At 39.6% G+C, this 17,107-nt stretch overlaps 2 protein-coding genes across 3 annotated transcripts; one reads left to right on the top strand and one right to left on the bottom strand.

Annotated features, from left to right (window-relative positions):
* Positions 1-354: 354 nt before the first annotated feature.
* On the bottom strand, positions 355-5,159 carry LOC140871938 (uncharacterized). Its single transcript, XM_073274680.1, has 7 exons — positions 5,065-5,159; positions 3,789-4,104; positions 3,351-3,701; positions 2,644-3,293; positions 1,675-2,526; positions 1,215-1,461; positions 355-654 (listed from the first exon to the last, which is right to left on the bottom strand). The coding sequence occupies exons 1-7, from the start codon at positions 5,157-5,159 to the stop codon at positions 355-357; spliced, it is 2,811 nt and encodes a 936-aa protein (XP_073130781.1).
* LOC140871846 (protein ACTIVITY OF BC1 COMPLEX KINASE 1, chloroplastic) lies at positions 5,093-17,072 on the top strand. Of its 2 annotated transcripts, XM_073274585.1 has the most exons (14): positions 5,093-5,605; positions 6,291-6,497; positions 7,242-7,331; positions 7,406-7,552; positions 8,091-8,255; positions 8,443-8,583; positions 8,653-8,832; positions 13,615-13,810; positions 14,035-14,162; positions 14,923-14,994; positions 15,201-15,313; positions 15,496-15,643; positions 16,562-16,631; positions 16,758-17,072. In XM_073274585.1, the coding sequence occupies exons 1-14, from the start codon at positions 5,321-5,323 to the stop codon at positions 16,820-16,822; spliced, it is 2,007 nt and encodes a 668-aa protein (XP_073130686.1). In that variant the 5' UTR covers positions 5,093-5,320; the 3' UTR covers positions 16,823-17,072. The 2 variants fall into 2 exon arrangements, 1 of the variants encoding a protein (XP_073130686.1); XR_012147750.1 differs by lacking the exon at positions 16,758-17,072 and having other exon boundaries at positions 15,419-15,643.
* The last annotated feature ends 35 nt before the right edge of the window (positions 17,073-17,107 follow it).

The raw sequence follows: 17,107 nt of genomic DNA, 5'->3' as shown, positions 1-17,107 counted from the left end.
ACTCTTCTGCTTCAACCGATATGCCTTTTTTGGATCCTTTGGTAACTCACCCTTTTTCATGTATTCCAAGAGCTCTTTTCTCCAGTCACTCTCCTCCTGAGCTAATTGTGCGAGCTCAGTAGATGGTGTTAATTCCACTTGCACGACTACCTCTCTATTTTTCCAGTTATGAAGTGAGCTAGCCATCTTGGCAAGGGAATCTGCTTTTTCATTGCTTTCCCTTGGAATTTGTTCAAACATTACCTCATCGAAGAGACCTCGAGCTTCCTCTATCGCCCTCATGTATTCCTTCAACTTTTCATTTTTGACTTCATACGTTCCATTCACCTGCTGAGCTACTAACTGCGAATCAGATTAGAGGTGCACCCGAGCTGCCGCAACTTGCTTAGCTGCTCGGAGACCGATTAGCAAAGCCTCATACTCTGCCTCGTTATTAGAAGCTCGAAATTCCAACCTAACTGCCAATCTGATCTCATCTCCACGAGGGGAGATCAAAAACACCCCCACTCCACATCCTTCACTATTAGAAGAGTCATCAACATATACTTTCCACAAATCCTCTGCTTCCATATGTCTCGTTTCGGCCAGGAAATCAGCCAACGCCTGAGCTTTAATGGCTGACCTTGGTTCATACTGGATGTCATACTCACTGAGCTACGTAGTCCATTTCACCAATCTTGCAGAAATATCAACTCGAGTCAATATCCTCCCAATAGAGTCGTTGGTCAGTACCACAATAGGATGTGATAGAAATTAAGGTCTGAGCTTCCTTGTTGTCATAACCAAGGCCAACGCTAACTTTTCCACCTCCGAATACCGGAGTTCAGCCCCCTTAAGGGCATGTGAGAAGAAATAGATAGGGAGTTGAGCTGCTCCCTCCTACCTAACAAGTACTGAGCTGACCGCCCCTTCCAAAGCTGACAAGTAGATGTACAACGGTTCACCTGGAATTGCCTTAGCCAACACAGGGAGTTCAGCTAAATAACTTTTTAGGTCATCAAATGTCTTCCACATTCATCATCACATTCGAATTTCTTGGCTTTGCGAAGCACTTTGAAGAAAGGTAAACTTCTATGGGTTGATCTTGATATAAATCAAGACAAGGCTGGTATCCTTCCTGCCAACCTCTGAACTTCTTGCAGATTACGAGGAGTAGACATGGATCGGATAGCCTGCACCTTCTCAGGATTGGCCTATATGCCCCTCTCAGTTACCATGTAACCCAAAAATTTACCTCCCCTAACTCCAAATACACACTTCTCCGGATTGAGTTTCACCCGGTAAGCCCTCAAAGTCGAGAAACTCTCCTCAAGGTCGGCCATCAATCCCACATCATCCTGAGACTTCACCAGAATATCATCCACATAAACTTCCACATTTCTGCCAGTTTGGGAGGCAAACACTCTATCCATGAGCCTTTGATAAGTGGCCCCTGCATTCTTCAAACCAAAAGGCATCACTCTGTAACAAAAATTTCCATGAGTGGTAGTGAAACTTACTTTGTCCTAATCTTCCTCTGCCAAAGGAATTTGGTGATACCCCTGATATGCATCCATGAAGCATAAGTACTGATGACCTGCCGTAGAGTCAACCAACTGATCGATTCGAGGCAGTGGATAACAATCTTTGGGACATGACTTATTCAAGTCTCTGAAATCAACACACATCCTTCACTTGCCTGAGCTCTTAGGGACCAAGACCACATTTGATAACCAAGTAGGGAACTGCACTTCCCTAATGTGTCTGGTCTTAAGGAGCTCATCCACTTCCTTTTTAATGACCTTATCCTTTTCCGGTCCAAAGTGTATATTCTTCTGTTTTATCGGCCTCACTCCCGCAAGAGTGTTGAGTCGATGAACCATAATTTCTTCACTAACCCCTGTGAGCTCTGATACAGACCAAGCAAAAACATCTTTGTTCTTCTTCAAGCAGTCACCCAAGCTTTGGTTCATCGATGGGTTGAGATCAGCAGCTAATTTAACAATCTGAGATCCCGGGCTTAACTCCACCTTCTCATGACCTTCTTTAGACATCAGAAGCACCTTCTGACCAAACGCCCTCAATGCCCGACCTACTGAAACCATTCCTACCTCCCTCATCTTCTTTTTTGCATCAATCTTTACCTCATTCACATAGCACAACCGAGCTGCCTTTTGATCATGCCGAACGACCCCCACTTCTCTTCCACTTGGGAACTTCAACTTCTGATGATAGATGGATGTCACGGCTCGAAAATCACTCAGGGAAGGGCGCCCCAATATTCCATTAAAAGAGAATGGTGCATCCACCACCGTGAAGCAAGCCATATTGGTTACTCTCTGCACTCCATTTCCAAGAGATAATGGGAGCACTATCTGTCCCAACGGTTGCAAAGCATGACCAGTGAACTCATACAACTCCGTGGTGATTGGGTCCAACTCAAATCCTTCCAATTTCATTTGTTCAAGGGTTTCTTTGAAGATAATGTTCAATGAGCTCCCAGTATCCACAAAGATGCGAGCCACATCATAGTTGGTTATGGTCAAGCTGACCAATAAGGGATCATTATGAGGTACCACCACATCTTTTAAATCTTCCTTCCCAAAACTGATGTTCGGATCAGTAGGACAGCTGAGCTAAGAATTCACCTCAAAATTTTCCAACCTGCGCCCGTGAGCTTTGCGAGCCCTTCCTGAATGTCCATTCGTAGTGCCTCCTGAAATCATATTGATCACACCCATATGAGGGTGATTTGCAATTTGCTCAACCCTATCTTCCTGACCATTTCGTGGAGCTCTTCTTTGATGATCAGGTTGGTTTCCCCTTACTTCATTTCCCTGATTCCTCCATTGAGGAGCTCGGCCTTGGCGAGGAGGGTTTGTTCTCCGAGTCAGCTCAGCCCTGAGTCGAGCATCCTCAGAAATAATTATCTGCACCTCCTCGCCTAGCCTCAGGCAGTCATTAATGAAATGTCCATATTCTTGATGAAAATCACAGAATTTATTAGATGGAGGCAACCGCGGGCCTCTTTCAGCATTCCGGGGTCTCGCAAGCACTTGCCTTTCCTCACATACCTGCATCATTTTTTCCAAGCTCATTGAAAGAGGCACATAAGGATAAGATCCCTTACATCTGCTTGGCTCTTCCGCAACCCTCTTTCTCCCAACTTCCACTTTACCTTCCACCTTTACTCCTGACTTATTTCCTGACCTACTTACAGATGTTCCTTCATGTCTTCTTTGTCTCTGTGCATCCTCCAAATTCACGTACTTCTCAGTTCGGCTAAGGAGCTCATCATAAGTCAAAGGAGGCTTCTTAAACAAGGATTTAAAAAACTCTCATCCCCTTAAACCATGAGTGAAAGAGTTCACCAGGGTGTCAGCAGTGGCAGCAGGTACTTCCAGAGCTTCTGTATTGAAGCGCTGAACATACTCCCTCAAAGGTTCCACCTCAGATTGCTTAAGATTAAACAAACTGAGAGAGGTCTTCAAATATTTTTTTCTGCTCGCAAATTGGTGTAGAAAAGCTGAGCTGAGGTCATTGAAACTCCGGATGCTACCAGGTTGTAAGAGGTTGAACCACTGCTGAGCTGACCTCACCAGAGTAGTGAGGGAGACCCTACATTTAATTGCATCCGAATATCTATGCAGCAGGGCTGCATTTTCAAATCTCCCCAAATGTTCCTCTGGATCTGAGCTCCCATCGTACTCCCCTAAGGTGGGCTACTTAAAATTCACAGGGAGTTATTCATCTAGAATAGCCCGAGCGAAAGGGCTTTCCCTCTGCATAGGCCCAGGCCGACCTCCAACTTGCCGACCCAATCTCCTGATCTCCTCCCACACCGCATCCATTTGGTTTGACTGACCTCCGAGGGGGGGGGGGGGAGGAGGTGGTGGATTCTGACCCATGGCCGTTTGCACCGTTCGAATGATGAACTGGTTGAGCTGATCTACAGTCATGTCCGCCACATTCCCTCCTCCCCTCCTCTTACTCTTCCTCTTCCTGCCATATCTACGCCTTAGCTTAAAGTTTTCCACAGACGGTGCCAATTGATATACCTCAATAAAATGATCTCCTTGGATGAGCTGACAAAACTCCTCCAACAAAAGATGATCTGCTGCTGGCCTGAAACCACGAACAAGAGTGTTAAAGGGAGGCCGGAAGGTGTTCCGTCATATCCCTTCTGACGCTCAAGTCAGATGCTAGGATAGCGAAATATAGAGAGTGGTGTGTGCACATGAGTGAAAAATTAGGATCTAAACAATGAAAATAAACCTGGTCTTTATAGGAGAGGGCTCCGGACCTTATGCTTACCTTCCTAATTAAGAACCCGAGAATCCTGGGATCACGATCCCGAACATATAGGCGGAGATCTCGTCTGGATCTCCTTTGATAAAGGAACTATTGATCTGTACATCTTATCTGAGCTGAACTGTAATCACTAGGACTCTATATTGCTGCTCTCCCTGGAGTCATATGGAGAGAAGTGAATGAGTTATCGCTGAACCCTTGAACTCACTTTAAACACTGATCCTAACATCCCAGCTAGCTCACCAAGGTTGCAGAACCAATCTGCCAAGCTAACTCCCTACTGACATCAGGGCCGAGCTGAGCTCCCAAACTCCCGAGCTGAGCTCCCGACCCAAGCTGGTAATTATAGTGGGGGAGCTTGGCCGAGCTCCTGAGCTGGTCCTAGTTGATTAGGGACGAGCTTTTATCTTATGGTCATCGAGGAGCTGATGTGATTTCCTCCTCCGGGTATCAAGTGTATTTAGGTATCGACAAGACGACAACTACGCTGCAGGTGTCCACAACCACTAATATAATACGTTGAAAATAGTATCATATATATACACATAAATGTTATCATGCACCCTAGGGTTGCGTGGTATCCATGACAACTCCGATTGTCTTGAAATTTTTATGTTATGATTGTTTCGAAAATATGAATCCAACGATATATAATATGATACAAATTTTAATTTCAATGGTCAGAATTGTGATGATGACCAAAAATTGTGGATTTTTGCGTGGAATCAAAATTATTTTATTTATATTTATATATATGTGTGTGTGTGAAAGTACAAATTTAACAATGAAAAGTACACCTCGCTGAAGCAGCAACCTGCTCCTCTCTCTACCCCAAGTTCATGGTCCTGATTCCTCACCCTGAAATTCATGAACACAGCATTCCCATGAACTCACAGCAAAAACCCACCTCGAATTGACCTAGTTTTTCTGGAATTCCTACATATATCTGCACGTCACAGTATAAAGGCGCAATTTTTTTGGACTTTACCTTATTTTATTCAGTGTTCACACACAATTATAGGATTTAATTATGGCGTTGATAAGCTCAAATTGTATATGCACTAATTCTTCTCATTCACCGTTACTGTCACCATTTAGTAGCAGTCTAAACAGCTACGGTATTCACGTAAGGTCGAATCGGAATTCTGAAGCGGGTACACGTCGGAGTGGAAATCGTAGTGTAGCTCGAGCTGCGAAAACTGAGTCCTTGGTACCACTCGAAAACCCTTTAAGTACAAGCGGCAGTAGCGCCTTGGAGCAGCTGGACATCGAACGCGGTGTCTGTGTTCCATTCCGAAAGTATACACCGGCGTTAGTAAGTAATTACACTGATTGACTTGGTGGTTGCTTTTATTTAATTTTGTCATGTGCTTTTCTGTTGCAGTTTTCTGAATGTTTTGTGTTAGAGTGAGTTATTGCCGAATTTTAATTTTTAATATGTTGGAGTATAATAAACTTGCTGAAATTAATTCGACTTAATCCATAAAATGTGTACTTTCTAACAGTTTATCTGATATTTTCTTAACTTTTAGTTGTAAAATTGGTTTTAATATGTGTTCGGATTACTTTATACCAAATAAGTCTGGACTTTGTGTGTTTTGTTGCTTGACAAGCAAGACAAGAGTCTCGAACCTTGAATTTGCTGGTTGTAAGTTATGTACATGACGTGGATTATAGCATCTGCGAAATACTTTTATCTTTTATGAAATAGTAATTTGAATGCACCAATCATTTATGCAGATTGCCTTTCATGTTCTGCTGTTATCGTGAACCTTACTTGTCGTGTTGATTACATTTCTGAAATTCAAAGATTATGCTAAAAACGGTTTTCTAAATTTGCGATAGCTTAAAATACCAATGGAGCACTTGCATACATTGTTTGTGTCATGCTGTAGGAGTTGTTTTTGCTTGCATCTGCATTGTAAGCACTGCTTTATTATCACTGAAGTTATTTATTTTGGTTTTCGACCTTTATCAATTAATTTTGGTTACCCCTCTAGGTGAGGAGTAAAGTGTTTGAATCAAGGGGGACTATATTATCGTTAGTTGGTCGAGGAGTGGAAATTGTGTGGAGTTTGGGACTGTATTGGTCTGCTTTGATGTACGATTGTCTTGTGGGCCGGGATGAAGAAGTTGTTCCTTTTCGGGCTCGCCAATTGAGGAATCTCTTGTGTGACTTGGGCCCTTCTTTCATCAAAGCCGGGCAGGTATATTTTCCCCTAGATTCTGTAATCTTGTGCTTTTGTTACTTGAATGGAAATTTTTTTTTGTTGATATATCTCTAATGGATTGATAATTGTTGCCTTGTTGGTCCCGTAGTGATCAGTTTATAAATGGTAATGAGAAGGTGAACAAGTAATTTTATCGAACTTCTATGACTGATCCGGAATGCAGTAGAGCTACAATGGCTCGACTTTTAATCTTTCAAAGAACTAAGATAAAACTTATGAAAGCTTGTTTCTAAGAATTAATACGAATAGAAATTTTGAAAGTAAGGCACAACGGTCAATGATATGCGACAAAGTAAGGTTAAGAACAAGAGAATTATAGAAGGTAAAAGGTGGTGTAATTTTCAACTTCTCTTTACTTTCAAACTGAAAGCTATCCACTGATAGCCTTCGATTTACACCTATCTACGAAGTCTAATTCATTCTCTGAGTAGCGTCGACTATTAGTGACTCTATGCTCTTGTACAACAATTCTTGGTGTTATGCCTATTGCAGTGTAGCCTTAGGCATAATACCAAGAATTCTTAGCAGTATTTATAAAATCATAAAACCAAGCCTTGATTGATTAGAATCCTATTACTTGTATGAATTTATGGGATTACACGTAATGCTAAAGATGGAATACTGGAAAGCCAAGCCATGTATTATAGAATCATGTTAATCATGCTTTTGGAGTGTCTCTTCCTTTCTTAAACTATTATTCTCTTTGATTTCTGCACAAAGGTGCTGGCAAATAGGCCTGATATTATTAGAGAGGACTACATGAACGAACTCTGCATCCTTCAAGATGACGTTCCTTCTTTTCCCAACCAGGTAATTGATTTATTCTTTATTATGCTTATTTTCTATGTATTTTTAACCAATCAAGCCTCATTGAAGTGGTGTAGGTTGCTTTTAACATCATAGAAGAGGAACTAGGCCAGCCCCTTGAAGCTGTTTTCAGCAAAATTTCATCAAAGACAATTGCAGCTGCAAGCTTGGGACAAGTTTATCGAGCAACATTGCGGGCCACTGGGGAAGATGTTGCTATTAAGGTACTGTGACAAACATCTTGCGAGCTTTCACAAATTTGGATAATTGGCATATTTCACAAAATTGCATTGTGCCAACTCTGTGTGTTTCGGGAGTGCAATATGGCAAAAATATAGTTTTATGCTGCATTGTGCAAATGGGGTGCATATAGGGTGACATTCCACTTTCATATATGAAGGTGATGAAATTTTAAAACCGGTTTTTGTATTGGCAAACCAAATGTTGCACTTGCGCAGTTGTTTCAAAGACACAAATGTTTTGGGCCACGTATAAAATGGGTTTAGGCCGTACAACATCTTACATGTTATTATTTTTACAGCTTTGAGTATAATTAATAGTTTTCATTTCTTTGTTTGGTTGTTACAGTTCACGTCTAAATCCATTATTCTTCTTGAATTTGTCTTAGCTCAGTTCTTGTTTCACCGTTCACGCCTTCTGTTGATAATGGCTTTCTGGTTTAGGCTAATTATTTGTTCAATCACGGCATCTGGACATAAAGAGACTCTGACATGGATGTATGACATTTGTTTGTGTTTGCAGGTGCAAAGGCCTGAGATAGAACCCATTATTTACAGAGATCTTTTTCTTTTCCGAACTCTTGCTTCATTCTTGAATGGCATAAGCCTGCAAAAACTGGGTTGTAATGCTGAGCTCATAGTTGATGAATTTGGCGAAAAGCTTTTGGAGGAGCTTGATTATACCTTGGTATCGCCTTCCAACACTTTTGTTGACAAGGGGAAAATTACATCCCCCCACCCCCTCCCCCCTATTTTTTTGTTTAAACATGTCCCTAGATATTTATTATAGAATCAATGTAAAAGAACCTTGAGTAATTATACTTCAGATTAATTCCGCATGTTGATAATTCATATTCCACTATTTGCCTATCTAGGAAGCCCGCAACATCGAAGATTTTTATGAGAACTTCAAAAATGATCCAACAGTCAAAATTCCTCGTGTTTACAAGCAGCTTTCTGGGCAACACGTGCTAGTGATGGAGTGGATAGATGGAATTCGATGCACCGATCCTCAGGTTCGAATGTTAATTCACCTTATAAAAATTAGTGTTTCCACATGATTCTATGGTACTCCTCAAATTCAGGCTATCAAGGATGGAGGAATTGATGTCAATGGATTTTTGACTGTCGGAGTAAGTGCTGCCTTGCGGCAGTTGCTAGAGTTTGGGCTATTTCATGGGGATCCACACCCTGGAAATATCTTTGCCATGCGTGATGGACGCATTGCTTATGTAGATTTTGGGAATGTAGCTGTTCTCAGCCAGGTGAGAAATACCTTACAAGTTACAACCTCTATTTTCTTGCTGCTTCGTAATATTTATCCATATCAAATGCTGGTGATTTTCTTTTTCGTTTGCATGTGTAGACTCTTTTTGCAGCTCTAATTTCGGTATCATAATTTATTTTCTAAGAGAACAAATCCCATATCACAACCTAAACAATAGAAGTAGGTCCACTCTCATGACATTAAATGCCTTCTCATTTCGAAAATAATCATACTATCAGGTTAAATACAAATTAAATAGCAAGCCAAAAACATTTGCAAGTTTGCATGCACAAATTATGCAAACCAATGTAATACGAATATCAAGAGCCACAAAATATAATGCAAAACTCCCCCACTAATTTAATACGTATGGAAAAAAGTTTAATAAGCTCTAACACCAAAAGAAAGGGCTAAAGTTCCACCGCCTGCAAAACTCTCAAGTCATTCGGCGTACGGAACTCAGAAAGGGGTGAGTCAAGGCTCAGTAAATCACATTCACACATATGTGAATTAAACAAAAACAACAATGAACCAAAGGAACCATATGACTATAAGGACACTTTACTCTACCTTCAATAGTATACAATAATCACAATATTCCACACAATATTACCTTGAAAACTAAATTTGAAATTTAGTGTTACATAAGAAAGATATAGTCCCCAAAATAACCCCAAACCATACCATTATAATTGGCAACCAACATCAAAAGAAATGTCAGATATTCGAGATATAATTTGAGTGGAACTTCGCTCTAATCAGCAACCAACATCAATAAAAACTTCTAAAACACGACATAATTACCATACTAGTCAACCCCATAGAGTCTGCACATAGATATTCGTGCAAGGTTCACTTTTGGCCATCCATGTGCGGACACTAGGCAGTTTTTCGATTTCGCTAGAATTTAGATTTTTATTGGTTTAATTTATATCACTTTTTCACTAATACACTCGTACTTTTTCATAATCGTTTGTATTTAACATTGTCGTAATCGATTTTATGTATGTTAGTGGGTGACAATGGTACGACATGTATTATAGTTATTCAGACAATCATTTATATAACTAAATGCTTGCTATATAAAAAGCTATTGTTGGTGGGAGCGGGAGCACAAAAATCTTTTTAACTATTACTATAATCCGAGCTCTAGTTTCGAGTTGCTCCCATCAATTCTGTGATTCCCGGGGTCGAAGAGGCAGGGAGTGATCGACGACACCAAAAAGTTGCACCGACAAGGAGCGGCTCTTGACAGGCTTTTAGGCGAAGGAGAACATGAATGGATCGATCTTTCATTGGGATGAGAGGGGTTCCAAAACTGTGCAGGTATAAGACTAGGGATGGCAGCGGGGCGGGTTTGGCCAAACCCGGGACCCGCCCCGCCTAGAGGAAATCCTACGCGCGCCCCGCCTCCTTTTCGCCCCCCCCCCCCCTACCGTCTTAAAAACCCGGTGGGTCCAATGCGGGTTGGACCCGCCAACCCGCTCAAAATGTGAAAAAATAAAAACACTTAAGTTTGTAAAAAGAAAACCAATTCATGTAATTGCAATGAATAACACAATCTGTTCACGACACTGAATAGCAATACAAAAAACGGTAAAGAATAACAAGCAGGGTTAATTGAGCTAGCCCAATTTGTAAAAAGGTAAAGAATAACCTAGCACCCTTCCATAGATTCGACTTTCGAGCATCCAACATTCAATCGATCAAGAAGATAAGCTTCACCATATATAATATAAACTAAAATAGGTATCGATCAAACACAATCCGAGCAAATGTAACTAACCGTACGAACAAATAACTTCAAAAGAAAAATTAACTCGAGGGCTCAAATTCAAAACATAGAAATACTGAGATTAAAAAAAACAGCAAATTTAAACAAGAAATAAACAGATGCACAATTCCGGTGCTTGAATCTCCTCGAATGAATCACCATTTGTTGTAGCATATAATAAAAAGCACACACCGAAGACGAAGATCTCGAAAGGCCGTGACTTGATGGCGGGTTGGGACTATCCCAGCCCAACCCAACCCGTCATGGGTTGTGGGTTGGGCGAGCCAACCCGCCAAAAAATAAAAAAAAATCAAAAAATATTTAAAAAATAAAAATAACTTTAAAAAAATCAAACATAAACAATTATAAATGATATACATATTTAAAAACTAATTCAAACTAAATAAATGGTTATAAATAACATAAATTTTTAAAATTTATCAATTAAACATAAATTATAATAAATTATATAAGTCATTTAGAACTTATAATCATATATAAAACATTTCAAACAATATAAATTGTTCAAAACTTATAAATCATACATAAAATATTTAAAATATTAATTATAATATAAATTTTTTAAAATAAAAAATTGGCGGGCCGGCCCGCCCCGACCCGCCTTGGCCTGCGGCCCAAATGGGTCAGCCCGTTTCGACCCGCCCCTAAACGGGCTGCCAATTCTTCAACCCAACCCGTCATTTTTAATGGCGGGGCAGGGTTGGCCCGACGGGCTCAACCCAAATTGACATCTCTAGCCGTGACTCCGTGAGCGAGAATGGCTTCTGGAAAATCTCTTGACGGCTTGAGGGAGAGGGAGAGGGAGAGCAGGAGGGAAGACCCAGATTTGCGTGATAGATAGGGTTGGGAGGAATTAGGACATTTGAAGTTTTCAAAATTATATTTGCTATATATATATATATATATATATATATAATTTTGATCCCCTGCACCCTAGTATCTATGAGCGACCATTAAAACCTGGTAGTGAGTTTTAGTGGTGCAAAAAAATAAAAAAAAAACCACTAAAACCCGGTGGTCGCTCACAAATTTTCTGCACCCTAGGGTGTAGGGGATCATTTTTGTATATATATATGTATGTATATATATAACCTATTATTAATAATATACGGGACGGGTCCGGGGCGTGTTGACTCAAACCCGTTACCTGCCCCGGACTCGCTTCTAGACCTGTTGACCGGGTCCGGACCTACCCCGGGACCCTTTTGATCGGGCGGGTTTGAACCCGGCCCATTGCCATCCCTATATGAGACTTTACAGGTGGGGAGAGCTTAATAGATTTAATAAGTACTGCACATATAAACAAGGTGCATCTAATTTTTTGGAGCTCGTAACTTAAAAACTCCCAAAGTTAAGCATGCTCGACCTAAGGTAATTATGGGATGGGTGACCCTCTGGGAAATTTTGCAAGGTACGTGTGATTTAGCACATAAACACGCTGGAAAGACCCGTGTTGGTACAATGGCAACAATCGTCGAATCTAGGCGTTGTAGTTGGTATTAGAGTCGACTGAGAACAATATTAGAGTTGATCTCTCTTAGTATAGTGTGGTTCGTGGATGAACCAAGCGAAAGCTGGTGGACATGTGACAGGGGTGCCAAAGAAGGCGCGGAGTGATCGCCAGTTCCAAGAAGTTGCGCGGACAAAGAGCGACTCCTGGCATGCTTCTAGGCGAAAAAGAACAAGAATGAACCGATCCAAAGCCGGAATGAGAGAGATTTTAAAACCGTGGAGGTATGAGACTATATAATTAAGGAGGACTTTTAAAATATTATAGTTACTACCCATATTAACAAGGTACATCTTTATTTCAGGAGCTCATAACTTAAAAACTCTAAAGTTAAGCGTGTTTGACTTGGGATAACTATTGGATGAGTATCTCCTGGGAAAATTTTTAGGTGCGTGTGATTGAAGACATAAACACGCTGGAAAGACCCACTGACAGTCAACAAGTTACATCTTTTTTTCGGGAGCTCATAACTTATAAATTCTAAAGTTAAGCGTGTTTGACTTGGGGTAACTATGAGATGAGTGACTCTTGGGAAAGCTTTCAGGTGCGTGTGACTGACATAAACACGCTGGAAAGACATTTGTTGGTACAGTGGGGACAGCCGTGGAATCTGGGCATTATAGATCCTCCTACTAAAAATTGCATTGCCTTTCAATTTTAAGAAATCAAACCAATTTTAGTGACTTCGAGTTCCACAAACGAACTATTCGAAGCGGATTTAGGAGGTTTGCTGGGAAAGAAGGGAAAAGTTTTTTGGGAAGTAATAGTGCATTGTGTGTGCTGGTCAGTGTGGCTAGAGAGAAACAGAAGGATTTTTGAAGATTCTGCAGAACCTTGGGAGAACTTTGGGACAAGATCAAGTTAAGATAGCCACTTGGATAAGTGTCCAGACTAACAATCTTTTGCGATATCAGATTTGTATAGGGACTGGAGTTTAGTTTTGACATAGAATGATAGTTGATTCTGTTTTGGTTTGACTCTAGTATATTTCTGTGGACTGCTGGTTCACTTTATGTAATTAACCATATTTATTAAATTAATAACATTTTCGTTTCCTATCAAAAAAAATTTTTTTACCAAAACTATAGTGGTGATAATAGTGCAACTCAAATATTTAAATCGGTATATTAGTACGAATGTCACATTTAAGAACAATGGTAAGAAAATTGTGTATTAAGAAAAGGAGTGTTAATTTAAGGATGTCTACAAAAGGAAATGAGGGTATGCATTTTTGGACACAGGGAGAGATATGTGGCTATTCAACTCTACAATTATGTGTTAAAAGAAATTTGCCCATTTCAGGATGAGAAGAGTTCCACAAAGATCGTGTTTATTATTTTATTTCTTCTCTCTGTGTGGAGAACATGATATTCTGACTTCATAGTTTCAACCTTTATCACCTCAGTGCTGCTGCTCCCATTCTTCATTAATTTCTAAAAGAGATTATTACCAACTTATTATTCTATTTTTCTCAGCTAAATAAACAGATACTGATAGATGCTGTTGTCCATGCTGTAAATGAAGACTATGCTGAGATGGCCAATGATTTTACTAGGCTTGGTTTTCTTGCACCTGGAACTGATGTATCCCCCATTATTCCAGCCCTTGAAGCAATTTGGCAAAATTCCCTTGGAAAAGGTCTTTCTGACTTTAACTTCAGAAGTGTCACAGGTATTCTCAACTATTTCTCACTTCTCAGTGATTGAGTGGATTTCTATATCATGTTTTGGTTTTTGCTTTCCTTCTTGCGATGGATGAAGTGGAAAAATGCGACAATGCTTTTATATAATTTCATGTGGAGAGTTGAATATTGTTTTTTCAAAGATAAAAGTCTACAAAATATGAGCTAATTTTGCTTTTGATTGATATGCTTCTGTTGTTCACTTTTCTTGCAGGAAAATTTAATCAGCTTGTTTACAATTACCCTATCCGTATTCCAGAAAGATTCTCTCTTGTTATCCGTTCTTTATTGACTCAAGAAGGCATTTGTTTCACCCTGGAACCAAATTTCAAGTTTCTTGAGGTGATGCAATTTTCCCTTTATTTGTGAACGGTGTTTTAGTGGAATGCTTCATGTGGATTGTGGGCACGTGAACGAATGGCTGATTTTCCAAGGATGTTTCAGTACCATCTTAGCTCCAAAAACTCCAAGAAATTTTTTTCAAAGTGGTTAAACATTTGTCTGGGAAGAATGGGAAATTGTGCTGATATTGGAGAAAGGAATTAAATCTATCACCAAAAGTAATAGCTCTCTCAATATGCATACCAAATCATAACAATTTATATTCACTGGGTAAAATCCTGGTGATATTTCAAAAGTAGGCATGAAACCCCTTGAGAGGTTAGAAAAGGGGCACACGACCTCATTTGTTTTAAAATGTGCTTCAAAAACTACCCCCTGGTTCATCTTACTATATATCCTCAACCCCATGTCTATGCTCATTTTGTTATCTCGGTTGGTTTTTAGCCACTTCTGAATATTACATGGGGCCACAATTAATTTCACCTCATGTGTTGACTGCATTAATTGTGTTGGTAAAATTTAAATGGGGAGTTATGTGAACCCTGTGATTCAATAATAAATGTTTCTTACCACATGGCATATAACTGCATTAGTAAAACTGTCGAATTGGGATAAATAGTTAACATTCCCTTGAATACCAACAGTATTCAGCTGTGAATTTTCGAACTTGCGGATCGTTTTCTGCTATCCAGCACAGTTATATATATATGTGTGTGTGTGTGTGTATAGTTAACATTTCAAGTGGAAAATTTTGAAATAGGTTGCCTATCCTTATGTTGCAAAGCGTCTCCTGACAGACCCAAATCCTGCTTTACGTGAACGTCTGATTCAGGTTAGTTTCTTATCCTTTGGTAAATAATTTATTATCCTTCTTTTGGAGTCTGGCAATGTATGTGCATTTGATCTTATTGTTTTCTTGGTGGCTCCTACTCTATATGTGTGTACACTTTATCTTCAATGTGTAGAAGATGTGTTGTGGAGGACTCTAGATTACTGACTGGTGCAGTTTTTGATGTTATCCTCTGCTTGATTTGCTAGGTTCTATTTAAAGATGGCATTTTCCAGTGGAAAAGACTTGAGAACCTAATTGTTCTAGCGAAGGAAAATGTAGCAAAAATGAGCAGCAACCCTGCACTACAAGGAAATAACATGTTCGTCACTTCCTGTTGACTATTTAATTGAGTTTGGATTTTCCCATCAGCAGCAGAATAATTTGAATTTTCTTTGTGACAAAACTTGTTACTTTCCCACCCTAGATATGGAAACAAACTTGGGCACTCATTAACTGCGAACGCCCTATATTTTTTGGCTGTTACGGGTTCTTCTCATTCAGGCCAAAGTCTATTGAAAGGCGAGTTGAAAGGAAATTGGATCTGACAGACACCATCAAGGATGGGACTCGACTTTTTCTAATTGATGAAGGAATCCGGAGGCAGCTTATACTTGCTCTTACAGAAGATTCAAAGCTCCACATTCAAGAGGTTTGTGAAATTTTTAGTGAAAAAAAACTGAAAGAATGTGCTTGGAGAAATTGTTTATAAAATGTTTTTGAAAAATATTTTTTAAAAAGTTTCTTCAAGTACAGTTTTTAAAAAACAGTTTTTAAAGAACACTTGAGTGATGTTTTTAGAATGGAACTACGAAAGGCAAAGATGAACAACATTGGTTTAGAAATGTTAAATTTTTTTTATAGAATAGTTGTTCAATCACATATTTATTTTTAAAGCAACTTTTAAAACATTTTATAAATTTTATGATTGCATGTCCAAACGGAACCTTAGTTTTTATATGGTGCCTACCTACACTGGCTGAGACTTGACTGTATGCTCGAGTTGTACGTGTTCTATAAAGTAGGAGGACGAACGAATCTAGCCAACTCTCGAACTTCGGAGTTGTCTTTTATTTGTTTGATGTCATCGAAGTTGTCTAACTCAAGACGGGATCATACCTGTTTGAATATATTTGTGAACCTTTTGTCAAAAAAAGAATATATTTGTGAACCAACAGTTCTGTTTGATAGCTTGTGTGTCGCTTCAAGCTTTCATTATTTATTAATAGCTTGATTGATTTTATTATCAGAGTTGGACAAGATCATGAAAACATAACTTAATAATTAAGTTCGAACTAAACAAATTGAGTTGGAATTCAAATGCCAAGTCTAAACAAACGTGACGAACGAATAGTTCATTGCATCTTTGAACTATATCTTTGGTGGAGTGATGTATATCGTAGCTTTTGGTCTTCCTCCTATCGAGGTGAATTTTGTGGACATAAACTTTTATATTGTACCTTAGATCGTTGTCTTGTTTTTGGTTCCACCCCTCCCCCCACCCCCCCCCCCCCCCCAACCACCACATGTCATGAAATGTAAGTGTGACATGCTTGACATGTTTTTGCAGCTGGTAGACGTATACAGACTCCTCGAGGACCAAATAGACATACCTTCTGTAGCGTTGCAAGTAGTACGAGGTAAAAAGCTTAACTAGCATCAAACTTGGTATTGTTTTGCAATTTGAAGTTTTTGAGGAACCGCACATTATCTCTTGAACCTGAATCTTTTCTAATTTGTATGCTTGCGTTTTGATTCGTTTGCAGATCTACCCTCTGTTGCGAGGGACGCGATGCTTTCATGGAGCACCTCCGTGCTATCAGACAGATGAGGTAATTTCTGGTGTCTCGGCGGTGCTTTGCTTCATTCACTGGCTTTGTTATGCCCTCCGTGTTGCCTAATCGACAATAGCTAATATATTATATAATGTAAATGTGATGAACCAAATGAATTAAGTTTTGGTAAATAGTTTCAAGTATACATGTGTTAATGTATGTTCCCTAGGTGGAAAGGCTTAAATGTGGACATTTTGTAAAGTCGGATTACAAAGAAACATACGTAAGATATTTGCAATTATCAAGAACAATATCCAAAATCAAGAACAATATCCAAATCG

Source organism: Henckelia pumila, unplaced genomic scaffold (assembly GCF_033568475.1).
Source record: "Henckelia pumila isolate YLH828 unplaced genomic scaffold, ASM3356847v2 CTG_461:::fragment_3, whole genome shotgun sequence".
Taxonomy (NCBI): Eukaryota; Viridiplantae; Streptophyta; class Magnoliopsida; order Lamiales; family Gesneriaceae; genus Henckelia; species Henckelia pumila.
Note: the sequence above shows the minus strand (reverse complement) of the source record. Positions and strands in the feature narration are given on the sequence as shown.